Source organism: Strongylocentrotus purpuratus, unplaced genomic scaffold, assembly GCF_000002235.5.
Source record: "Strongylocentrotus purpuratus isolate Spur 01 unplaced genomic scaffold, Spur_5.0 spur5_scaffold_16, whole genome shotgun sequence".
Taxonomy (NCBI): Eukaryota; Metazoa; Echinodermata; class Echinoidea; order Camarodonta; family Strongylocentrotidae; genus Strongylocentrotus; species Strongylocentrotus purpuratus.
The window spans coordinates 2,903,934-2,930,346 of record NW_022145601.1 but is presented as its reverse complement, the minus strand read 5'-3'; the positions used below and the strand labels follow the sequence as shown (position 1 = coordinate 2,930,346).

Below are 26,413 nucleotides of genomic sequence, written 5' to 3'. Positions count from 1 at the left end.
TGTAATTATATAGGAATAATAATATAACAATTATATATTCCATTATTTTTCATTTTCATTCTATTGTAGATGTACATGTATGCTACATTCCTCTGAAAGAAGTAGTTTTTCATGTATTTTGCATGGTAAAAAATAATATTTAACCTTGTCATGAAAATACATGTATGTGACATTTTTTTTGTCTATCTGCCTTATTTAGCTTGAGGTAAATTACTTGTGAACTAAACTTTACATATATATTATTCTAAAGTTTAAAAAAATGTAAGCATTTTTATATAAAGTAACATTCATGTCAATGTATGCATGAACATTTTGTAGATACTTGCTTGCTTCTACTAAATGTTGAAGACATATTTTATTCGAAATTATTTTGATGATATTATATCATTATTTTACTGTTAATGAACAACACCAAAATGTTTGAATATATTCAGTGTTTTTTTTTTCTTTCAGTGTCATTACATAAAATATCACAGTAGTACTCAAAAAAGTTAACAGTTAAACGTTAATGGGTTTGTTATGTTGTTCAAGTGTTAAGCCTTTCAGTCCTGCATTAAAGGTACTATGTCCCATTTGCAGGCCAAAAAAATGAAAAGGTTAAATTCCAACAGCATTTGAAAGATAATACTGGTTAAGAACTTCCCTTAAAAAGGGGGACTTGAACATTTTTTAAGTGGGAAAATAACAACTATTTGTTGTCAAATCAACTTGAGAGCTACATGTATAGAGCCAATAAGTAATAGTCTGATTTCCAGACCATTGTACCGAATGGTTGTACGTTTTATGCTGCACAAAGATTCAATCAGTTTAATTTTGGCCATTACAAGAAGTGGGTTATTGATGTAGACAAATGCTCATGTACCTTTTATAGCTCATTTTATGTATGTTATTACCAAAGCAGAAAAAAGCCAGACAGTCACTCAATGGTGTCTGACAGTGAAGTCTAGCAAGTAAACGGGTTTCCTTGCCTAATTTGAATATTAGGACACTGCTAACGTTTAAATTTCACAGATAGGAAATACATGACATATTCATAATTCCTGCAAAGTTCTACAGAATTTGATGTTGGCTGCAAAAGGGACATAGTACCTTTAAAGCTTCATTGATACAGTGTGTACATGTTGTGGTAAACTATTTCCCCCCCCCCTCCCCCACCCTGAAAAAAAGTCTACCAAAATGAAAGAAATTGTACATATAAGTGAGTGCAAGAGGATCGACTGTACTCATTAAGAGGAAGAATAATGCTAGAGGCAGTACAACACCCTCCTTCACCCCCCCCCCCCCCCCCCCCCCCCCCCCCCCCCCCCCCCGGAAGGAAAAGAACACATACCTGTAGCTAACTACAATGATAGATTATTTCTTTTCTCTCCTACTGTTCTGATCTTTAACTGATCTGTAATAAGATACAGATATTTAATGCACTCAGTGCTATGTCATTTTATTGTGCCACATGTTTTTTATGCCTCCGTTACGAAGTAGCCGGAGACATTATGTTTTTGGGTTGTCCGTCCGTTCTCGTGATCGCGTTATCTGATCAGATTGATGGATTCCTGCCAAACTTTGGTCATGTATGTATCTTGCAGAGCCGATGAACTGATTAGATTTTGGGGTCACAAGGTCAAAGGTCAAAGGTCACAGGGCTCATTATGTATGCAAAAGCAGCTCGTGATCGCGTTATCTGAAGAACCGATTGATGGATTCCTGCCAAACTTTGGTCATGTATGTATCTTGCAGAGCCAATGAACTGATTAGATTTTGGGGTCATGAGGTCAAAGGTCACAGGGCACATTATGTATGCAAAAAATAGCTTGTGATCGTATAATCATTAGAACTGATTGATGGATTCCTGCCAAACTTCATTTATGTATCTTGCAGAGCTAATAAACTGAGTAGATTCTTGGTTCATAAGGTCAAAGGTCATGGGCTCATTATGTATGCAAAAATAGCTTGTAAATGCATTCTCATTAGAACTGACAGATGGATTACTATTTAACTCAGGACATCTTGCAGAGCCAATGAACTGAGTATATTTTAGGGTCATGAGGTCAAAGATCAAAGGGTCATATATGTATATGAGAAATTGCTTGTAATCACGATATTCTGAGAACCTGTTAATGGATTACAATTGAACTTGAATTAAAAAAATTTCTTCTGTTTTGGTTTGTAAAATTGCTCTATGACGGAGGCATCATATTCGACTGCGCGCAGTCGAAGTTCCATCTAGTTTCAAATTAGCTTAATTTAATGGTTTACTGCAGCAGGTCTTTATTAGGCATTACCATGCCGACCATAGAAACATATATTAAGGTAATAAATGGCCATGACATTATTAATAGGGAATATGATAAATGGAGTCTACTGTCTGTAGCACATTAACCTGTGGACTACCCGAATCCTTTCATACTCCTGTTTCTCGTACTAGGTTATTAGGATTGATGGACCGTCCAGGAGGCAAGTTGTCTCTTTGTCTTCCCAAAATATCCTTTCTGGGGGGTGTTTCACAAAGATCCTAAGTTGGACTTAATTGAAAGTTATGGAAAGCTGTTAGCATCTTTGAAAATAGTTTGTGAAAGTTATTTTAAAAGGCATAAAATGTTGACTCAAATCATTCATATTTTCTATTATCAAGGAGATTTCATGTTCTTGATGTGGAATTTATAAAAAAGTCTAAAATACTTAATTTTTTGCTTTTGAATATATTTTATTTGAAGATTACAAATGGCTCTCCATAATTTTTAAGACCAATTTAGAGTTAAGTTCGACTTAAGATCTTTGTGAAACACCCCCCGGGGGGGGGGGGGGGGCAGGTTCATTATTGGAAATACAGGAGTGTGATTGTGGCTTGCAAAGTTGGTCATGTTCATGCACTTTGATGGGCAACAAAAGAAAGAGAGAGAGAGGGAGGGAGGGAGAGAGAGAGAGCTCCTCTTCAAATTTGATAGCATGTGCTCATTTCCAAATGCCATGCTCAATATATTGTATGATCAAGCATTTTAAACCCATCACTACTAATATACAAATACTCTGTTGCTCTTGATATGTTAACTGCAAGATGTCTGTCCATCACTTCATGAAATCCATGTATTTATGATTGCATCTTTATCATCATCATATTAACCATTTCACCATTTTCTCCTTTCCTTGCACCCTATACAATCCATTTTCAGTACGAGGTAAGAATGACATTTAAAAAAAATGTGCACAACAAGATTTGGCACTGTGTAAGAGTTTGTGTTTTGTTGGTGTTTCACCTTTAAGCACACTTTGCAATTGTTGCCTTATTCCTTATATCATTGTCAGCGTTTTGTTCAAATACCTTTGAAGAATTTATTTGCATGGGCTTTAGATAGAAAAAAATGGGAAAAAATGGAAAAAGCAGTGAAAGGTTGAGAAGGAGAATGGGAAGGAGAGGAAAGGAGAGATGAAACAGAAGAGAGAGACCGAGAGAAGACAGAGAGGAGACAGAGAGAGAGAGAGAGAGAGAGACAGACAGACAGACAGACAGACAGACAGACAGAGGAGAGAGAGAGGGTGAGAGAGTAAACAAAGAAAGCAAAAATGCATTTGAATTCTTGTTGTGGCGAATCTGTGGAAAAAAGTTGTTTCAAATTAAAATTTCATCCCATGTAATGTAGTAGCAGTAGTAGAATGGTTTTTTATTAGACAACTTCAAAATGGTAGCCTGAAAGCTAAATTACATTGCAAGTTTTACATGTATTAAAAATCTTTTCAACAAACTTAGACATGGACAAGTACACATAATACACAGTCGGGTAGATCATAACTAATGTGTTAATTAGATAGTCTCTTGCATGGAATGGCATGTTTGTTTCATTATTGCCGTGCGTGAAAAAAATTACTTGCATGCATAACTGTCTTTGTGATGTCACAATGGCAAAGTGGGTACATCTGTTTGTGCATTATGTGTGACCTTCATCCGTCTCTCTTTCCGTACAGTATTCTCAGATGAATGTTAATACTAGCACATTAATGACTCATCAACCATGTGAGAGCTATATCAGTCTTAATGTTCCAAGGCTTCCAAAGATATTTCTTCTTCAAATGGCTTGTGCATTTTTGACAGCTTTGATGTTTGTATTTGTAATTTAATAACCTTAAAATTAATATCTAATCCATTTCAGACCCTTCAATTCATTTGTAGACCCTGCATATGTTACGGGCCAAGGATTTCAAATACAGCTGCTACTGCTAGTTTGATCCTGCATGATACACATTCATGACAACTTTATTTCCCCATCTTTCTTTGCTCATTGTGTTTATACACTAGTTTGATTTATTGTAATGCTATTTTCCATCTTCTCCGGTTGTGAATAACAGGCAAGAGAGAGTTAGAAAGTATTTCCCCATCTTTCTTTGCTCATTGTGTTTAACACTAGTTTGATTTATTGAAATTCTCTTTTCCGTCTTTACACAAATTCAAGATAAAGTTCAAATTAAATTATTCAATGGTTGTGAATAACAGACAAGAGAGAGAGAGAGAGTTAGAAAGTGACTCGGGTCATTTTTCTGTAGCCCCATCAGATCTTGATTTCAAGTTCACAGCTATTCAATATGCAAAGGATTTAGAGGATCACACAATATTTGTTAAGTACTATGACACTCAATGTGAAAGGGTTGACAAGTGGCTGGTGATTAATGTTATGTGTGTGTGTGAGCATTCAAGAGAAAGAGGAGAGAAAAAGACTGAGAGAGAGAGAGAGGGGGGGGGGGGGGGGGGGAGAGAGAGAGAGGGAGAGAGAGAGTGTTTGAACATTCAAGACAAAGGGGAGAGAGAAAGACAGAGAGAGAGAAAAAAAGACAGAGATAGATAGACAGAGAGGGAGAGAGAGAGAGTGTGTGTGAACAATAAAGAGAAAGGGGAGAGAAAGACAGAGAGAGAGAGAGATAGACAGACAGAGAGGGAGAGAGAGAGAGTGTGTGTGAACAATAAAGAGAAAGGGGAGAGAAAGACAGAGAGAGAGAGAGAGAGAGATAGACAGACAGAGAGAGAGAGAGAGAGAGAGAGAGAGAGGGGGGGGGGGGAAGAGTGTGTGTGCTTAGAATTGTAAAGAAATGTCCTTGTATCTTTCTACTGCAACCTATCTTGTGCAAAAGCAGGTGTGAAATGAGTATATTGTTGACTTTTCTTGTATTTTTGTTTTGCTTCGTTATTGGTATTTTGTGAGCTGCCATTTTCCCCTGAATTTGTTCTCTCTTTTCAATGTCAACTAAATTTTAGCCATTCTACTAACAAAGCATATTTTCTTATTTATAGTTTGATGTTTTTGTTGCACACTATTTTTGTACTGCTTCAAATACTGTTGCAATTTTTCATCAGAATTGTTTGATACCGTTATTTGTGTGTCGCCCCTTCATTCAACCCTTCATCGATGTCTATTAGAACAAATATTGTAATAAAATGCCTGCATTTAATGGATTATGTTGTGTTTCATTTGTGCCTACATAATATGAGGGACAATAAAGAAATTGTAGTAGTGATACATGCTTCTTTACTATATTTTTCAAATATGTTTGTGTATCTCGTCACCTGAGAGCATAAAGGCCTTAACTCTCTTTGTGAAACATTGTAGGTTAACGCCCTTCTTGCTCTTAGGAAACAATATGTTTTGTTGGCCATAAATTTGGAATATTTTTTCTTACCTTTTTTCATGAAATGATTGTGAAAACATGACTTATTCTTGATGAATAAAGTTGACATCTTCTCAGAACTTTATTGCTCAATCACTTTAACTCTTTAGACTTCAAACTTGATTTGTCACAATTTATGTTTCTTGAGAATGTGACGTGTTAAAGCTTACTTCTAAAAGTATTTGACAAAGCCCCTAAAGTCCACCTTTCATTCTTGAGTTAGGGGGAAAAAAGGTACAAGGGGTATGAATAATTTAATTGTCAACTGTAAGACAAATTTATTCCAACTTTCTGAGCAACAGTTACACGTGGGATCTAAACTCTACATTGTATTGACCTAAATTTGAACTTCTTGTAAAGCTCACGAGTGTATGACACATACTCTTGCGACAGTTGCTCTGCGGTCAATCTCCTAAACTAACTAAAGCCCTAACTTCAACCCAGGATCCACCATGTACCTAACCCTTACCTTTATCCTAGTCTAAAACTCAATAGACCGGTTTAATATTAAACATATTCAAATTTATGAATGTTTCTTTCCTGGGGACCTAGTAATGAGTCATTCCATTGTCTTGTTATTAATGAATGAACTTCAATACTTGGATTCCAGTCTGCATGCATTACTTGTTGCTATGTCAGACAAGCCTTAGACGAGCTTTCGGTTGTCAAGAACAACCTCTGGTTAGAAAGTAAGCCTGAAATTTGAATATATATGGGGCCTGTCACCACGAAACGAGTCCAGTTGGTCAAAAATGTAATTCCTGTTTTTAAGTATTATATTAATCTACATTAAGTAAGCTTTAAATTAAGGGGTCACACATTAAAATTGATAAATTATATCCAGAAATATGAACAAAAACCTAATTGGACTTTATAACAATGGGATTACCCAGTTTTGAGATAATTAGGTGTAAAGTTAATGATGCGTAACATATTATAGTCTGGTCAACAACAACATAGCAACAACACACTTCCCATCATTAGATTTCAATGAATCTTTCAACAAACAAAGAAATAATAAGTCGATTTTTGGAAAAATCTTAAATGTGGTAGGTGGGTCAATTTTCAGTACATACAAACTATACATCGCTATTACTACGATTGAGCCTAATGCTACACTGGACTCATTTCGTGGTGACTGGCCCCATATGTTCGTAAACCGGTCTGTTGAAACACTAACCCTATGGCCCGAATTCACCAAGGTTTGTCTGAACCTTGGTCTGAAACGCATCAAAACGCATCATATGACGCACATAAACCTAGGTTTGTCGACAAACCTCCTTTGTGAATTTGGGCCTATATCTTTGAGAAAATAAACCCAGGGGAAATGTCACCTGAGCAATTGGTGGATTACCAAATCCAAACCCCAAGCTGTTCAAATGAAAGAGTGATTTCAGTAACTTAACATGGTATATTATTTACAAACATACAACAAATCAAATTCTAATTTCAGACAATAGTTAACTCATATCATTCTACACAGAGTTCATGCCTTTCTGACTCTGATCAGACAATGTGTTCTAAAAGATACCATGTGCCCATCAAAGATAATTATTACAGGCATGTGTTACCAAATTAGCAGTCCTACGATATGAGTCGGGAAGAACAATTGTAGTTGGCATTAGATGTGTTTATATTGCAATATATCGTTCCTTGCTGGCAATCATTAGCGCTTCCTGTTTTGCCATGTTGGTTTCCTTAGGGATTTAAAAATCTTGAATAGAAATATACTGGTGATGATAACAATATTATGAACAAAAGTTAAAGTCTAATCTAGTTGATGGTTTATTTCTCCTGTGGGGGATAATAATAGGAAGTTTGCTATGAATATATTTCTAACTTTACAGTGTTTCTGTTTCTTCTCTTTAATATCTGTTGATCTGCCCCCTCTTTCCTCTGTCTCCTTTGCTATCCACACCCCCGCTGTTTGCAACCCCTCTATCTGTCTGTGCCTTTTTCTGTTTCTGTCTCCCTCTCTCTCTCTCTCTCCCTTTGACTATTTCTCTTTCTACCTGTTTCTCTCTTTATTCCAATCCTCTTGCTTCGTCCTCCACCCTCTCTCTCTCTCTCTCTCTCTCTCTCTCTCTCAATTATGCTCTTTTCTCTTTATCTCTTCTCTCTTTATTCCCCAATTCTCTCTTTTTCTGTGTCTCCTCTCTCTCTCTCTTTCTCTCTCTCTCTCTCTTTCTCTTTCTGTTTCTCTCGCTTTCAACCCCTCCTTAACTTCCCCCTCTCTTGCTTTCTCTTATCCTCATTATCTCTTATTCTCTTTATCACTCCCCCCCTCTCTCTCTCTCTCTCTCTCTCTCTCTTTCTCTTTCTATTTCATTCTCTCTATGCAGTCTATTGGAACCTTTGAGGACATGACAGAAGAAGAGGTAAGTACTGAACCCCATGCATTCCCAATTGAGGGTTGGCCATCACTATGAATATGACGGACAAAGAAAGCGGACAAAATATACAGTTCCTCAGGTAGACAAAGGAACATCCCTTCACTGCTATTATGTAAAACTGTGTAGAACAGGTGTCACATGCATATTCACCCGTTCTACACATTTTTAAAAAAACAAAGGGAAAAAAGGGTGTAAATGTTCTCACAAAGAATACAAAGAATACAATGCTGATAATAACAAAAAAGGGGAAAATACCTACTTGTAAATAAACTATAGGTCCTAATATGGAAATAACAGCATGAGGAATGGACATTCCTGCATCGGAAGTGTGTGGTTGTAAGTTTTGTTTAAGTGAATTTCTTTATTTTGCTTTAAATTCCTTTATTTTGCTTGAAATTCCTTTTTTTTTTGCCATCTTGGTTCCTGTTTGTGGTTGCACAAGGTTGGCAGCTCTGATTATCACCCCTCCCTTCCCTTTTCAATATCATTAACATTTTTATACTGCCATATACATGTACAACGAGTCTGTGATATGGCAAGAAAGTAAACCCTAAGAATAACAACCACAAAAAAGGGGGAAAATACCTACTTGTAAATAAACTATAGGTCCTAATATGGAAATAACAGCATGAGGAATGGACATTCCTGCTTTAGAAGTGTGTGGTTGTAAGTTTTGTTTAAATGAATTCCTTTATTTTGCTTCAAATTCCTTTATTTTGCTTGAAATTCCTTTTTTTTTTTGCCATCTTGGTTCCTGTTTGTGGTTGCACAAGGTTGGCAGCTCTGATTATCACCCCTCTCTTCCCTTTTTAATATCATTAACATACTGCCATATACATGTACAACGAGACTGTGATATAGCGAGAAAGTAAACCCTAAGAATAACAACCACAAAAAAGGGGGAAAATACCTACTTGTAAATAAACTATAGGTCCTAATATGGAAATAGCAGCATGAGGAATGGACATTCCTGCATCGGAAGTGTGTGGTTGTAAGTTTTGTTTAAATGAATTCCTTTATTTTGCTTGAAATTCCTTTATTTTGCTTGAAATTCCTTTATTTTTTGCCATCTTGGTTCCTGTTTGTGGTTGCACAAGGTTGGCAGCTCTGATTATCACCCCTCTCTTCCCTTTTCAATATCATCAAAGGGAAAGTCCACCCCCAAAATAAGTTTGTTTCGATAGAGGCAGAATAATAAGAAAATCAGGTGAGTGAAAGTTTGAGCAAATTCTGAATGAAAATAAGAAAGTTAAGAATTATTGAAGTTGTGATCAATCAAATACAAATTGGCAACTCTGTGACTTATTATACGAGCTCTCCTTCATTTGCTTTGTGCATAATATTCCATAAAATCATGTTTTCTTCGTTATTGATGACGGAATATATATTTTTTCCTTGCAGGGGGAGTATAGAAACATATTTGCAATTATTATATTTAGGGTGCATGTATGGTTGAAATTTTTCTTGAGGGAAAATGAAAATGTTAGATTTTTTTAGTACTGAGCAAATGGAAGTTGAGCTCGCATGATACGTCATAGAGTTGCCAATTTGTGTTTGATTGATCACAACTTCAAAAATCCTAACTTCCTTATTTTTAATCGGAATTTGCTCAAACTTTCACTGACTTGTTTCTCTCATTTCTCTACTCCTATTAAAACTAACTTAATTTCAGGGTGGACTTCCCCTTTAACATTTTTATACTGCCATATACATGTACAACGAGACTGTGATTTAGCAAGAAAGTAAATCCTAAGAATAATTGATAAGTCATGTGAACTTCATCACATGCAATCATGCATGAATATTATCATAACAGGGAAACACTTCACTTTCATGTGTTTAAGCAGTTACAGTACATAGGAGTAAATGCATTTACATAAAATGATTTCAAGGATTGTAGGACAAATTACGAGAGACGATGATTCTGTCGACAACTAATCTAAGGGATGGTATCAATAGAAGGGCAGTTATCATAAGGGGGTAGTTGTCCTTGGGGTTGTTGTCCTGGGAGTCATGGTCCAGCAAGTGCACTGAAGTAGTAGGAAGAAGGGCAGGGGACAGTTGTTCTGGTATACATGCATAAGCGTTATGCCAAGTTAGTCCAGTGATACATGACATGTGCACGTTTGTCTTTGCTCAAATTTTGCTTTGGCAATTTATTGTTTGGATGTCGTCTATCAGAGTCCTGGGGGTGTTTCACAAACCCTTTTTTCAATGACAAATATCAAAATTCAGTGACAAATCTGCTGATAACCAATCAGAAGCAAGGATTTCAGTAGCTTATAACATTTATCACTGATGAAAAGTTTTGTGAAACACCCCCCTGGATGGAGAATGTGCCAAGAATTGACCTGAAAGGGGTGCTGGAAACCTTTTAGTCTTTAATTAAGGAGAGGGGGGGGGGGGGGCATTCTTAGTAAAATATCCTCTCTTCATTTGAATGCCTGCCATATCATCTAATAACTAGTCTGTGGTTTGATTGAATGATATTGAACCCAACCATTCAACTACAGTGGTTGGAAAACTTTGCCAATGTTTCTAAGTAATACATTTCATTAAGTCCAAAGAAACAATATCCTTTTTTCTCTCCTTTAGAATAAAAGGAAAACCGACATATTATCTGATAAGTCAAAGAAGGGGTTCTCTCAGCTGAACGAGATAAATACAAGAAAGTTTACTATCATTATGTCTAAGACCATTGTTTGTTTTTATTATCAGCTCAAATATGAAACAAGTAATCTATAACATTTTATTTCTACAGCTACCTACACTGTATTAGCTGAGTGGTATAATCAGGTTCATATAAAAAAATGAAAGGAATTGTGCAATACTTACATTGGTAATAACTTCAAGAGAAAATCATTTTATGAACCATTCACTTTTTGTCCTCTATAATGGAATCAGTTTAGTTGTTTATGTTTATTATTTTAAAAGGATTTAGTGTAGTAGGTTAGGGATTTTGATGGCATTGCAATTCAATAGAAACTAGCTTTAAGTGATTTTGAATTGTGTATCATGCAATTATCAAAAGATATATACCGCCAGCAAAATATATACTATGGAAATGGTAATGGTAATAGTTTTATTGAAAATTCATTTGCAGCCAGATGGCTGAATTGCAGAATTTTGTACATTGTGTAAAAACATAAATATTTATACAAACATAAATCATATCACATATCACACAGTGAATGAATTTTCTCAACCTGATTATACTACCCAGCTTATAGGTTCCTTGTTTCATATTTGAGCTGATGGTTAAAAAAAACTGATGGTCCCAGATATAATGATACTACCAGCTAAAGACAAAGAAACAAGTAGTGAAAACCACTTTCACTGAATAATAGAATAAATGCACATGCTTGAGTTTCAAAGAAATCAGTTTCTTCTTTTTCATTAACAAGTTGCCCAGCAATTTTACATTTGTATCCACAATCTCCTCTCTATCTATTTTTTTTTTATTTGTTGCTAATTTGCCCCTTTAAATTTTGTTACCCAGTGCTTAAAGGCATCGTTTAACAATGTTAAATCTGAGATACATGGCACCACTTGTTATCAGTGTCTTTGATATGGTGTAGTATTGAAGTCCTAAAAAAATTGCGCCCTTCAAAATGATCATGAAGTGCCTCAAAATAAGTAACAATCTATGAGTGACCGGTTTTACCATACTCATTTTCCCCAACAGACGGTAGTGATATAAAAACTGTTAGGAAAACAGAAAATTTGGTTTTGATTTCCAATCATAAATATCTTGATAATCAGACAAGCGATCAGCTTGTAAAAGCATTGGGGCTCCTGACTGGCCTAAATGTTTATAATTATGATTGCAGCATGAGCTAAATCCAGGATTTTGTTTCAGAATCTGAGACAATGTTACCGAGTCACTTTAACCAATTTTCCATCCTTTGCTTCTTCCTGTCCATGCAGAAAGATGAATGGGAGGATCAGGAGCTAAGAGATGAATTAGATTTCAAAGATTGTCAGATTGATCCAGCACCATTCCATTTGGTAGAAAGGACATCCCTGCATAAGGTATCAACATCATTTTAGTGGATTTTTTATGGCTCGATATCATATTTCTGTATTTTTATGCATGGTCGTAAAATCACTCTACATAAACAGGTACGATCAGATGTCAAGGGGGGGGGGGGGGTTTCAAAAGCACCTAATTAAATGTTTCATACTGTATGATGTAATGCGCATCTTAGCTGTCATTCAGTTTTACAGAGGAGCAAGGATAACCCTACATTGTATGCATCAATCTTTTGCAACTCTTTTTCTCATCCTATGTCTTGAATCGTCTTTTTAACCCCCACAGGTACACTCCCTGTTCTCTCTTCTTGGTCTGAACCACGCCAATGTTACCACACTGGGTAGATTGATGGGTGTGGTCACTAGGACACACGCTATAACTTGAATCGTCTTTTTAACCCCCACAGGTACACTCTCTGTTCTCTCTTCTTGGTCTAAACCACGCCTACGTTACCACACTGGGTAGATTGATGGGCGTGGTCGCCCTGAAAGAGGTAAGATATATTACATAGATTCTCTCTCTCTCTCTCTCTCTCCCAACCCCTCTCTTTCTCTCTCTTTGTCTTTCTCTCTCTCTCTCTGTCTCTCTCCCTCCCCCCCCTCTCTCTCTCTCTCTCTCTCTCTCATTCCACTCTCCTCTCGCTCTCTCTCTCTCTCTCTCTCTCTATTGTGCATCTTTTGATACCATACTTTAATAAGTCATGATTATTCAAGTTGTCGTTTCTTTGTTGTTTTTCTTATGGGTTGTGTCATGGTTCTAGTCGTCTTAAACCCCTGTATTAAAAATAATGTAGTGCTATTTTGCCAATTAAAATTGAAGCTTTTAATTTTCTCATCTGGATTTTATTTTGATATAAGCTATATTTCATATTACTCCCACACAAAAATTGTATTGGTTGAAATTTAAAGTATATTTTCTTGATAAAATTTAAATTTTCTGTGCATTGCAGAGGATTAAAGAAAGTTGGAATTGCCTAATACAAATTATTCCTTTTTTTAAAATAGGTAATTAACTAAATTGCCCTGATTCTTTATCATTTCAAGTATGAAAGGCTTTTAAAAAAAGGGAAGCATTCGAGAACGGGAAAGTATTTACCTAGCCTTATATAGCACCTTAGATTAGTGATAGGTTACTTCAAACAACTTTTCCCCCAATCTTGGCCCTTGGCCAACATAATAGTTCATCTCGTAATGATAATAATAATCTGGATTTATATAGCGCTCAATACGGAATACTGTCTCTAAGTACTTTACAGATATTATTACCCCGGTCATCAGTTTCATTCATGCACAATGTGTACCTTCTCCACTCCCTGGAGAGTATTCCTCCATATGGTTACCGTGAGGGCATTGGCAATTATAAAGGCTTTCGCCAACCTACCATGTCCCCATTTCTCTCTTGGGTATTGGAATGGCTAATGTAGATTTATGCCTTGCCGAAGGACAATAGTGCTGTGTCGGGATCGAACCCACAACCTTTGAATTTCAAGTCAAGTGCTTAAACAACTCAACTCCGACACTTCTACAAGATAAAAATTCAAATAAAACAATATGGGACACCCTCTATGGGTGATTACTGGTCACCTTGAGTAACACCTGGCTTGTTGTCTTTGTTTCCAGATCCGTCGTGCCATAGAAGACAACCAGTACAGGCAGCATGAAGAGATTCCCATCCAACGAAACAACTCACCGGTAGAAAGCGTCCAGACTACTGTCACCTCATCTCTATCCATACAGTGAAACAATGCTGCTGCTATGGGTTACGATGATATTCCATGACAGGGGCAGAGCCAGGATTATAGAAATGGAAGAGGGGGAGGGGGGGGGGAATTATCTTGACAATTATTTTTGTCAGGAGATTTCTATTTAATGTCACAACTCAGCAGAAGATACCTCCATACTACTGACACTGCAGGAGGGTGTTTCACAAAACTTGTCATCAGTGACAAATGACAGTTTTCTACTGAAATACTTGCTTCTGTTTGGTAATCAGCAGATTTGTCACTGGTTTTAGTCATTTGTCATTGAAATTTGTTTCTGAAACAGGTTCCAGCTTTATTCACCCGGGGAGGAGACACTCCAAAGCATTATCTTGATATTGTATTCCAGGGGCAGATTAAGGGTTGTCTGAAGGGGGGGGGGGGGGGGGATTTTCCTAAGATATTAATTTTCTTAGGATGCAGTAGGATGTGGTGGTTATCAGTGTATATTTATTGTACATAGAGAGCAGAGTGGCTTGGTTCAGTGAGCATTCCAAATAAGGGTGTCTGATTACGGTAGTGCAAAATGGAAATGGGCATTTATTCACTTTTGAAGTATTTAATTCATTAGACCTTAATCACCATTGAGACCGATAACAGACTGAGACAACAGACAAAGAAACTACATTACTGGGATCAGCCAAGACTTGGTCAGTGTGGAGTCAGTATGGTGGTGAGACTGAGAAAAGTATTCAAATACTTCGAAAACTTATCTGCCATTTCAATATGTACTGCCTGTATTGTCCCAAATAGTTCTGCATTATTAGATCCATGTGACCTACCTATTTATATATATATATATACATGTATAAAGAAATCAAGCTCATGCCTATAGCTACTACATGTATGTGCATTTTGAATGCTATGTAAATTTCCAACTTTAGAGACTGAAAGAAATACATCGTCTGTTTCGAGCCAGGACCCAGCTTCGTAAAACTCGCTATTAATGGCAAGCTGCAAAAGTTATTATAAGCTCCAGATATCGCTGCATTTGATTGGCTGAGAACAGATTTGTTAAAGAAGTTTGGCAGTTGCTACTGGTAAGAATTTTATGAAATGGGAGAGGATTAAAGGTATACCCAGTTCTGGTCATGCGATTGCATTGTGAAAGAAACGTTGTGGAATCGATCAGAAAAGGTTGATCATCTAGCATATAAGTATTGGTGTGTACTGCAAGGTTCTGGAAACATCAAATGGATAGGAAATTTGGCCCAGTCTTGGTTAAGTTACTTGAGAGGGGGGCGCGTTTCCAAAACTGGTCTATACCTTTAACTACTATGAGTTTACACAGTGTACAGCCTTCTGGCTCCAAACAGACTATCGATGTATATCTAGTATTGTAAAAAGTGTAATATACCAGAATGACTGACTGAGCTATCAGTGTTATATAAAGCTTATAGACATGTATATCACCCTACTTCCATTGGTGCTTAATATTATATTTAAAAATAACCCCAGTCTAGATTTTGGTTGGAGTAACTTGCATCATGAAATTGTAAATGCTCTTAAAAAACCTGATTAATGAATATGATAGTATAAAAGTTATAAAGCAGTGTAAATCTGTGATTTATTGTCTTGACCATATTGTTTGCATGATTGATTCATTCTGCCATCTACAAACACTGGATTGTTTTTCTTGTATATGTATTACAGGAATGACTAGTATAGATGTTCTCAAAAAATCTTGTTGTTTCAAGGTATATCTATATGTACCTGGGCTTCAGAGTAACCTTTTTCCTGCCACTGTCTGTATTTCAGAGGTCTTTGTATAGTCTGTCCTGGTGTATACATAGCATTGCTTGATTACATCTATTTAACTAAGGTCAGGTTACGTTGTAACTTGGAATCCTTCATTTAAAGATAAAGTTGAGTTCTGGTCATGCGATTGCATTGTGAAAGGAAAGGTGTGGAATGGATCAGAAAAAGTTGAGTATGTAAGTATTGGTGTGTACTGCAAGGTTCTGGAGTCATCAAAATCATAATAAATTTGGCACAGTCTCGGTAAAGTAACAAGCACTGTACACAGAAAGATGTATATGAGACTACGCAAATGGTGTCGGGTCTACTTACCTTGATTTCCTTATCTTTCTATGCTCATTACTCAGCCAGTATACATTTTCTTCCAAAATTGTTTGGCACATGATATTTATTTGTAATCTTGAACATTCAGTGTAAGTTTTGTTTGATTCTGTGAGAATTCATTTTCTTTATTTGTACCAGAACTCAAGTTTATCTCTAAAAGGAACATCAGAACCTTGATAACAGCATTAATAATAAGTAAAGTAAGTCGATTATAAAAAATGAAACTGATTCAGTGTGTGTTGCACCGCATACCACTAATGTTGACTCTAACCCATTTGTGTAAATTCAATATCGTCTGTTCAGAGCACGAAGGGCATTAACTCTGTGTTTAGGTATTTTTATTATTATCATTATTTATTCAGAAAAAACAAAGAAAATCATTGAATACAAAACAAGAGTACATTTGAAAAAGAGTCACATGGATACCAGGTGGGTGTTTCACAAAGATCCTAAGTTGAACTTATCTCTAAGTTGGATTTAACAATTATGGAAAGCTGTTAGCATCTTTGAAAATATTTTGTAAAAGTTATTTTAAAGGTATAAAATGTTGACTCAAATCATTCATATTTTTATTATCATGGGAGATTTCATGTTCTTGATGTGGAATTTATGACAAGTCTAAAGTACTTGAATTTTTTATTTTGAATATAATTCAAAATAAGGCTACAAATGGCTCTCCATAATATTTAAGTCCAACTTAGAGTTAAGTTCTACTTAGAATCTTTGTGAAACACCCCCAAGGAAAAGAAAAAGTTTTAAATAACTGTAATCTGAAGGTTTTCTTTTCCAATCCATGTGACTTTACAGAATGGTACACATGTACTACTTCATGCCCTTCTGGTTCCAAACAGACGATATATCAAATTCATGAAGTAGTTAGGAAGGATGATATTGTATCTGTTTAGTCCACTTCTGCTGGTTTGACTGACCCCTTAGATTCGAAATGGTCAATGCAGGGATGAGAAGGTCTTATCATGTGATACTGACAAATTATCATTGCCATATAAAGTTTGATATATGTTGAGATTAACATGTTAAAATTCAGAATAACTTTATTGAAACAAATATATGATGCAGTAATTTACTATAAAAGGACATGGTTTTGTGAAGGGGGTTCAGCACTTTTGGTATCCTTTTAGTGCAAGTGACTTCCGATTAATATATTTATTTGATCACAATCCATTATCATGTTCATTTCATTAACTCAGAGCCTGAAAGGGGTTGACTCATATACTTGAAAACTAATCTTGAGCTCTGGTAAGGATATTGTATGTCGAGAGAACATGGCTATAATTCATTCAGGATTGTTTATCCTGCAGTAGGTTGATTGTTTGAACCAGTAAAATAAAAACAGACTCACAAAAACTTGCCTGGAATCATCTTCAATAATAACCACAACTCTCATTTGCACATGGTGCCAGGCCTATTTACCTTGATTTCCTTATCTTTCTATGCTCATTAATCAGCCCCTATATATTTTCTACCAAAATCGTTTGACACTTGTCATTTATTTGTAATCTTGAACATTCAGTGTAAGTTTTGTTGGATTCTGTGAGAATTTATTTTCTATTATTACCAGAACTCAAGCTTATCTTTAACACACATTTAACATTCTTCTAGCTCTGAACATGAGATGTAATTTAGCTTTATGATGATAATTTCCACTAGTGTAAACACATCTTCTGCTGAAAGCCAGAAGGGTGTGAACTTACATACTTCAACACAGCAGCCAATGCCCTTCTAGCTCTTGATTGGTTTAGGATCATTATTTCACCTATTATCTCCTGATGAGGGCAAGAAGGGTTTTAAAGCCTGTCTGTACTAGTTTGGCCAGGAGGGATTATACCCCCCAGCATGGTCACTAACAGGAGGTTATCTCATCAACTCAGCTCTCAATTAACATAAGAAAAAGAGGATCATGGGGGACCAATGGACACCGCTTAGGTACTGTTTTCTATATAGAGGGCAAGTAGCTACAAGTAGTACAGTGGGCCTTCAAATGCCAGCAGGTGACATAATATTGTGCTGTCATTACATGGCAAAATGCAACTGCTTGCATTTAGTAAGCTTCATTGCTATGTGCTACAATATGCTCATGTGAACATGTAAAACAAAGATATGTGAAAAAGTTGAATATTAATGTATGCTATTTATGACTGAAAGAAGATTGAATAAACAAAAGTGTTGCTGCACATTTATGTTTGGCTTTGTTTGTTTTTTAATTTGTCAATTGAGTACTTTCATGAGTTTGTATGAGCAGTTATGAGTTTGTATGAGCAGTTGGTTTTTATGAGCAGTTATGAGTTTGTATGAGCAGTTGTGAGTTTGTATGAGCAGTTGGTTTGTATGAGCAGTTATGAGTTTGTATGAGCAGTTGTTAAGAGTGTGTATGAGCAGTTATGAGTTTGTATGAGCAGATATGAGTTTGTATGAGCAGTTACGAGTTTGTATGAGCAGTTGTTATGAGTTTGTATGAGCAGTTGTTATGAGTTTGTATGAGCAGTTGTTATGAGTTTGTATGAGCAGTTGTTATGAGTTTGGAAGAGCAGTATAGAGTGCTGTGAAGGTCTCAAGCTCTATTTTAAGTTTCATGGTATGTTTCATGGGGAGGATAAATGTGCAATAGTAGAAATGAATAAACTTTAACCTTAAAAACGTTATCAATAGAATCATTGATGAGTATCCAACATTTTCAAATCAAGTTGGATTTGTCAATGGTACTTGCTTTAGGGAGGAAAAGTGTCCCTTTGATTTACTGCGTTTTATTACCATCGATCATGTTTACTATTATTTTGTTGTTGGGGGAGGATGGGGTTGGTGCTCTGTCTCTTCTCTTCTCATCTCTTCTCTCTCTTATTCTCTAAAAAAATATATAAATGAATTATAAAAAAAGATAAATTGATCCTCTACCACCTCCACTACTACTAAAACTACTACTACTACTACTACTACTACTACTACTACTACTACTACTACTTATGTAATGAATTATTCGACCGATATATTATTATTTGTCCAAACGGAAGCCTAAGTCAATGTGAAAATATACTTTGTGACAGATTCTGTACACAAATTATTTTCCTTTCTCGTCTCACTGAGGCGATCAACTAAGGCCATTATCTCTCCGACCTCGATAGAATCAAAACTTTGAATACCATCTCATCAAGGATAACATTATTTGGGATTACAGGGCGTACATAATCTCCCGTTACAGTTGGGTAGATATAAAGCATTCTAAAGCTGATAATCCCACCTTATAAAAATCAGACATAAACAAGTTACATGTCTGGCGACTGATGTTGTGTTTTTTGTTTGTGATCTATTTTTTTGTTTGCAGTGTCACATTTGGAATACATGAATTTAACATTTTGGGTTGTTTGAAATAGTTCCAACCAAGAGGAAGGGGGGGGGGGGGCAGGCTCCAGCAGAGCCATCTATACACAGAGTTTGGCCAACTTGGTTTCACTGGGTCACAACATGGTGTATATTCTTTTGTTTTGTGCTTGCCCAACAAAGCAGTATAGTCGCCATATTGTGTCCAACTCGAACCAGGTTGGCCAAACTCTCAATGGCACTGGGCTCCAATAATTGCGAAATAACCAATATTCTGAAGGTGAGGTGGAAATATCTTCTTTTTTTGTTTTGTTATGAAACCATTAAGCAACAATTTGTGTTATATTGTGCTTAGTGTGTACGTGTCGCCGTATTCGGTAGTATACGCGGTGCATGATAATGTCCAGAAACAAAATGTTGTACATAACTTCCGATTAGGATATAATTCATAATCGTGATAACAACACATATACAAACTTTATAATGTGCTTCAAGCAATATAGGTTAGGTATTCTATCGCCATCTAAGTAACAATAAAAACATAAATATCACAAAGTCTCTTAAAACCAAACTTTACATTAAATTCTATGAATTATTAAAATGTGGATTATTTGAAGTGTGATAGCAATTATCCGATTATTAATGAGTTTTCTTCTCAGTTGTCGAGGTATTCAAGAGATTGAGGGAGGGAGGGAGGGAGAGAGAGAGAGAGAGAGAGAGAGAGAGATGATACGCTAGCTTTGCCACTGATTTGTTTTTCTCTTATGGATGTATTCCTGTGTATTCTATAAAGTACATTATATCACATTTGCATGTTTTTTTTAAAACCTGGAACGTGGAGCAAAAATGAAATGATTTCTTCTTTGGTCTAATGCCAATCTGAGGTCGATCTCTTTGTTTTCATGGGTGTGACTAACTAATATAGGTTATCTCAATCACGATTGTATTCACTGATATAGAGTTGTCCATACCCTGTGACTGTATAGATAATAGGGGGGTTAAGGTGATAGGCCTTCCCCATTAAAAACCCTTTGGAGGCTATTAGGCCTAATTAGTTAAATGTATAACACATTATGTAGCCATCATTATCATGAACCATCATGACTAATGCTTACATACGAGACGCTACTTTGCTGCTGATATACATGCATGGCGGTGATTAGCGCGGTCTTAATTGGCGTAACACGTAGAGATCTAAATATAGGAGTGACTGTTATACAAAATAATGAAAGTGAATGTACAACGATGAGGAACATTGCGTTGAATTATTGACTAAACATAATAGGATAATAATTCTTTCATAACCACAGGCTTAAACAGGTTGATATTTAGTAAAGATGAAATGTAATTTGTCAGCTTTTTCATTCTTTGTTTGTCAGTTTGGAAGAATACCATAAAGTAGAAATGACCCCCGAAAAGACCGCTCTTAAAAAATATCCTAATATACATTTTAGAAATGTGACGATAAATAATTTGAACCAAACTTTCGCATGATGTGTGTAGTCAAGATTCAAGATTTATTTCATTCAATACTCGCAACCTTTACGGTTGAATTAATACTGAATTTAGATATTTAAAAAACATTTAAAAATTACAAACGGAGGGAACAAAAACAGATCCAAGTATAATACTGTGACTGTGTACACAAATTGCAAATATAAAATGACAATAATAGAAATTAATCTAGAAATAGAAACCATGGCAATGTTATCAAAATAGTAACCAGTTGAAATTGATTGAGAAAATAAAAATCATATTTAAAAAACATATACAAATTAAAAATAGAGGGAACAAAACAGATCGAAACAAACTACAATGACAGAACTTAAAAAAAGTGTAAAAAAATTGCAAATTATAATAACAATAGTTCTAGAAATGGGAAATCAATCATGTGTTCAGTGCATTTTATTACTAGAAAGATTTGGGTATTTCATTGAGAAATAATTGATCACACGCTTGATTGGTCGAGGTCAGGTCACTCTATATAGAGCTTGACCCACCGATATAGTGCTTGACCCACCGATATAGTGCTTGACCCACCACTATTAAGTGCAATAGAGTACCGAAGCTGTGACGTCATAAAAATCTATTTTTAGAATTTCTCAATATTTTCTTCATATTCCGAAAGAACATCAAAAATAATGTCCAAATGTCGAAAACCAATTGAATATGTTAAGTATTGGCTGAGATATGACCATCTGAATAAATATATTCCCCATAGGAACTCAGTGTTATATGCTCTGGCTCCTAATGGTTAGGAGCCAGAGCATATAACACTGAGTTCTCATTGGACATATATTCATTCAGATGGTCATATCTCAGCCAATACTTAACATATTCAATTGGTTTTCGACATTTGGACAATATTTTTGATGTTCTTTCGGAATATGAAGAAAAAATTGAGAAATTCTGAAAATAGATTTTTGATGACGTCACACTTCACCACTCTAAAATTATTCCACTGCAAATCTGCAATGCATTTCAGTAAGCTCTCCTGAACACAATATTAAAAGTCTCAAGAACTCCAAGAAAATATAGCGATTAATCGCTTACTTATATTTGTGTTACGGCACCCAGATTTGATATACTATATATACATAATCAACCCCCGCTCCCGGTATCCTTTGCAATTAAATCGCATGCCAAGTACTCAGGCACGTAGCCAGAGTTTGATGTTTGGGGGGGGGGGGGGGGGCACATACATGTAATCGATCGAGGTAAAAAAAAAAAAGGGGGTCTAAAAGAGTTTAACCGATCTTTGGAATTTAGGGGGGGGGGGCACGTGCCCCCCCCCCAGTGGTGCCTTGTTTGCAACACCTAGGCATTACCTTTATTCTTTATGATAATGGAAGAAGGGTATCGTTACTAATGCGGTGGGCGGATAATTTTTGATTAATTATAAATAATACCAAATGCGCTATTATAATATAGCTTCAAGGTTAGGAAGCCAGGCTGAATAAAAAAAAATCTTCATTAATTTGTGTACACAAATGCCATTATTAAAGTGGACGAGTAGACCTAGAGCAAATTTTAATAAAGTGAATTTGATATTGCTCGGCCATTAGGTAAAGAGCAGATATAATTAATTTTTGTTTCATTATTGTTATAATGACCTGTTTCCAGCTTCGAGGATACGAACGAATCATTTGACATACTTAGGCCTATATAACATTGAACGGCTTTGAACGGGATCCAAGGGTGTATCCCACGAGCTGAGGAGCATATTGCACGAGTCGGCACGGAGAGTGAAATATGCTCAAAGCATTTTGTAACTCAAGAAAGAAAATATATGCCGGTTTTCCTGGTCAACGCAAAGCATTTCATACAAACGATAAGGTAATATAAGCCTAAGGCATGAATTATGTATATTTTAGATATTGTAATATTCTAGATTTATAATTTAATACATTGCTTAAAACATCAATGATGTCTCTGATCTTGTTCTCCTTTAATTTGGGTTTATTCCAACCAACATTATTTAGAAAGGAAATAATATTTAGAAAAGTGTTGAACGAAATATTACAACACCCCCCCCCCGCACACACACATTAAAAACAATGTATATACATTTTCCACTCCCTAGAGCCTATAGAGAATTCCAGCGAGGTGCCGTTTTAAATATAACATAATTCAAGGTAAGAATACGGATATATTCATTATAAATTTTCAGTGTATAATTTATAATTAGCTTTAATGAAAGAGAGTGGAGAAGAAAGAGAGAAAATTGAATAATTGCACTGTTTCCATTAATTTAAGATTTTTCAATAATGCATTCCGTCATATGAAACGACTTTATGTAATTAATTTGAGAATTGGTGTTAGTAATGTACTCCGATAACTAACCACAATATTTTACTCACTTCGTTTGATTATTTAGTCATTTTGGTGAAGGTAAGGTGGGGCTTCAGTAATGACAAACATCTGACAAATATAACACTTTAAACAAACAATATTTATTGATGAAGTTCTATTTCATAAATGTTACTTGTGAGGTCCGGAGCACCCTTATTAACACATTTGCCTCATTTGAACCCCCTTATCTCCTGATAAGTTGTCTGAGGGGTGGATGTTTGTCATTAATTTTGGAGGAATTACATGTAGCCCCCAAATTTTGCCAAATCTCGAAGCAACCCCTGCTAGATTTGATTCTCTCCTACCAATATTTACAACCCAAGAACTTGTTCTCTTTCTCCTTCATACGACATAGTCGTCATTGGGGCGTGTCTCTCGTTTCTGTTGGATTTGATATACATGTATACATTGCTAGTCCATTTGTAAGGGGTCTAATTCAAAGAAAAGAGTCTTTTGTTCGTAATATTCTTGCTGCGGAGCTTGCAATTATCTTTATCCATTACAACTTGGAAAAGCATTACGTTGATTGGTTATAATTAATACACATCGCTTGATATACATCACTCTTTTCATCAGAGACTATTGCAAGGGCATAATTACGATTATAATTGTTACCAATTTCACCAGTTAGATGAGTTCATTGCTTTTTAACCATTATAAAAAATACTCGATTTGTTACAATAAATAGTTTGCTAACATCAGTGGAAGGCATTGTTGGATAATAATACAAACACATTTGAATTTGCCAATAATTCCCAACGAGATACATAAATAGACACACATTCACGGCACCGTGAAAATAAAAAAGTGTAATTCAAAGTGTTATAGTCCTTTTCGTCCATAATTCCCAGAGTTGTTTCATATGCAACATTGGTAGATGAAAGACAGTGAATAATTTATGATAACTTTCCATTTCCTTCTCTCCCATTGGTAAAGGTTGCTCTGATTGCTTGGCCAGATCTGAAGCAATAAATCCTTTCTGGTTTGTCAAGCCTAACCCTGCTTTCAAACAACACATTCCTACATAGACATCGGACCAAGGAAACAGTGGTGTGTCTCTACACGCTTTCGAGATCTTCTGTGCCATGTCCATTGAGAACATGTAAGCAGGGCCCGTGAAAAAAGGCGGGAACTTTCTTCTCGGCCATAAATGGACGGGTGTGAAGAACTTTCCCCATTCGCTCTTGGGATCGCGTACGATCGCGTGCGCATGGAGATCACCCATGCTAAAGGAATTCGTCGGAGCCTTAAGAAGGACGTCAGCGACCATGCGCGTGTTGATCAGGACGTCATCGTCCAGCTTCATCACGTATTTCGCGCGACTGCAAAACGTCGTTGACCATTTGAATCCCATCACGGTCTTGAGTGTCATGTTTAGGTAATCGTCGATGAAGTTCTCCTGGACGATATCCCCGAAGATTACGGACTCGTCCCGTAGTCGGGATTGCATAATGATATCATCGACCGCTCCTACTGAGAAAACGAGACGCATGGTTTGGTTACGACTGCTGTAGAATGGCCATGAATCCGCTCTGGCGAAGGTATTCCGTATTAAATTCCTCTTGAGAAAATGATCAGGAGCGGAGTTCACAAAAATAACCAGCACGAGATCCTCACCTTCGGATTTTCTTCGATCACACCAATCGGTAGGGTTAATGATGTAGGAGTAGTTGTGTACATCTATCCTACGAATCCAGCTCTGTACACCACGTTGGATGCGGGCCACATTAGCTAGATGGTTCGTATCCGAGGCGTGTTTCAAGCATTCTGGAGCCGTGTCGATGAGGGTCGCATTGAATTCTCGACGGCTCAACGACAAACCACTCTGAAGCAAACGATCTCGTAAGAAACACAAAACCAACAAACAGAAAGTCACTTGAAAGAAGAGTCTCTTCGGAATCCTCATTGTACTAACAGCCATTGCACAGAGCACTCCTAAACGGCATAATTCTCTTAACGCATTGCTAATGGTTACATGTAAATACTTGCAAGCCAGGGATCCTGTTTCAGTACTGCATCTATATCATGACTTGCCCTTTCCCCCACAATCCGGCTGTTCCAATTATTATGTTTAGAGCTCACTTCCGTAGCTTCATCGACTTCGCGCATCGTTCTTATGATGACACATGCACCTGATGCAGGCTCATTAATCACAACATCCGTAGTGATGATATTATATCGGAATGCTTGCTTGGGGTAATTTAAAGTTCAACTTTATGTGAGGAAAATTCATTAATGTTTCATTAGTAGTGTTTTGGGGAAAGGCTTATGAAAAGTTTCTTAGCCACCGCAAAGAAATTAAGGTCTATACTCAAGAAGAGAAACGAACAGTTTACTCAAACTGTAGCGAAAGTAAAAGTGTCGTCATAATTATTTGCAAAATAAACTGAAATCAAATTAAACGTTCAAAGCGAGAATTTAAATCTTTAAGTACAAAATAATGAGGGGAGTCTGCAATAGTAGACCGTCCGAGACACGATTTTTTGTTTACGATTGGACAGAAAATACTAAAGATCAACATTTGAAAGAATACCCAAAATCATGATTTTTCATTTTTAGACCGAATATAAATTTATAGCTGATAAAGAAATTTCAATTGATATGGTTTTCATTATGAGTTTGAAGTAACACAAATGTTGGATATTACACACATAATGTATGGCGCAATTAAACATAAAAATGTAATTTACTCAGAATATGAGGTTATAAAAACTAATTATATTTTAAAGTCTTACACACTATAAATCCTATACCATTGAAACTCTTTTTCCTGATTAAATATATAATATATTTTATCATGCCACACACAAAGTAAAGAAATGATCAGATAATGTGATGAATATGTCAGTTTATGCTATCCCAAATGAGTTGATGTCTTTAACAGGATGACGCGTAATTTGAGTGGTAAACACACTGTCCAAACAGAGGAACCTACCAGCTAACTATGAAATTCCGTGTCTATCATGCCAATCAGTCAACTCATATGACCTTGAAGATGTCTCCAATTTATGACCGTAATTGACCCCAAACTAGTTATGACTTCGGTCGTCCGCCGTCTGCAATTTAAAAAAGATAAATAAAAATTGAACAACAACAGCAACAATAACAGCAACAATATAACACAACATACAAGACACTAGAACATAGACTTTATTGCATGCGTCCTATATCATTTACCCATTCTTAAATCAGATTTCAATTCAAGACTTCGTAAAAACTTAATGGCAGAATGATTCCTTTTTCAAAATTTTATAATCTAACAAATGAATCATTCAATTGCCAAAACATTAATACGGCTATATCTATCAGAAG

At 36.1% G+C, this 26,413-nt stretch overlaps 2 protein-coding genes across 6 annotated transcripts in view; one reads left to right on the top strand and one right to left on the bottom strand.

The window, feature by feature from the left end:
• Positions 1-14,384, top strand: part of LOC588292 (chloride channel protein 2) — a 33,992-nt gene extending 19,608 nt beyond the window's left edge. For 3 of the 5 annotated variants that reach the window (XM_030986537.1, XM_030986536.1, XM_030986534.1), the window contains 4 exons: positions 7,992-8,027; positions 11,970-12,074; positions 12,482-12,568; positions 13,695-14,384. In XM_030986537.1, coding sequence (XP_030842397.1) covers positions 7,992-8,027; positions 11,970-12,074; positions 12,482-12,568; positions 13,695-13,814 — 348 coding nt within the window. In that variant the 3' untranslated portion in view covers positions 13,815-14,384. The other 2 variants (XM_030986535.1, XM_030986538.1) reach the window with 2 other exon arrangements.
• A 7,951-nt stretch (positions 14,385-22,335) lies between these two features.
• LOC100891931 (beta-1,3-galactosyltransferase 1) lies at positions 22,336-26,171 on the bottom strand. Its single transcript, XM_003728828.3, has one exon. It carries the CDS (start codon positions 25,020-25,022, stop codon positions 23,916-23,918), a length of 1,107 nt encoding a protein of 368 aa, XP_003728876.2. The 5' UTR covers positions 25,023-26,171; the 3' UTR covers positions 22,336-23,915.
• Positions 26,172-26,413: the final 242 nt, after the last annotated feature.

Bases quoted from the DNA above. Each gene is read 5' to 3' on its own strand.
- LOC100891931 (XM_003728828.3), bottom strand. From the start codon at position 25,022: ATGGCTGTTAGTACAATGAGGATTCCGAAGAGACTCTTCTTTCAAGTG.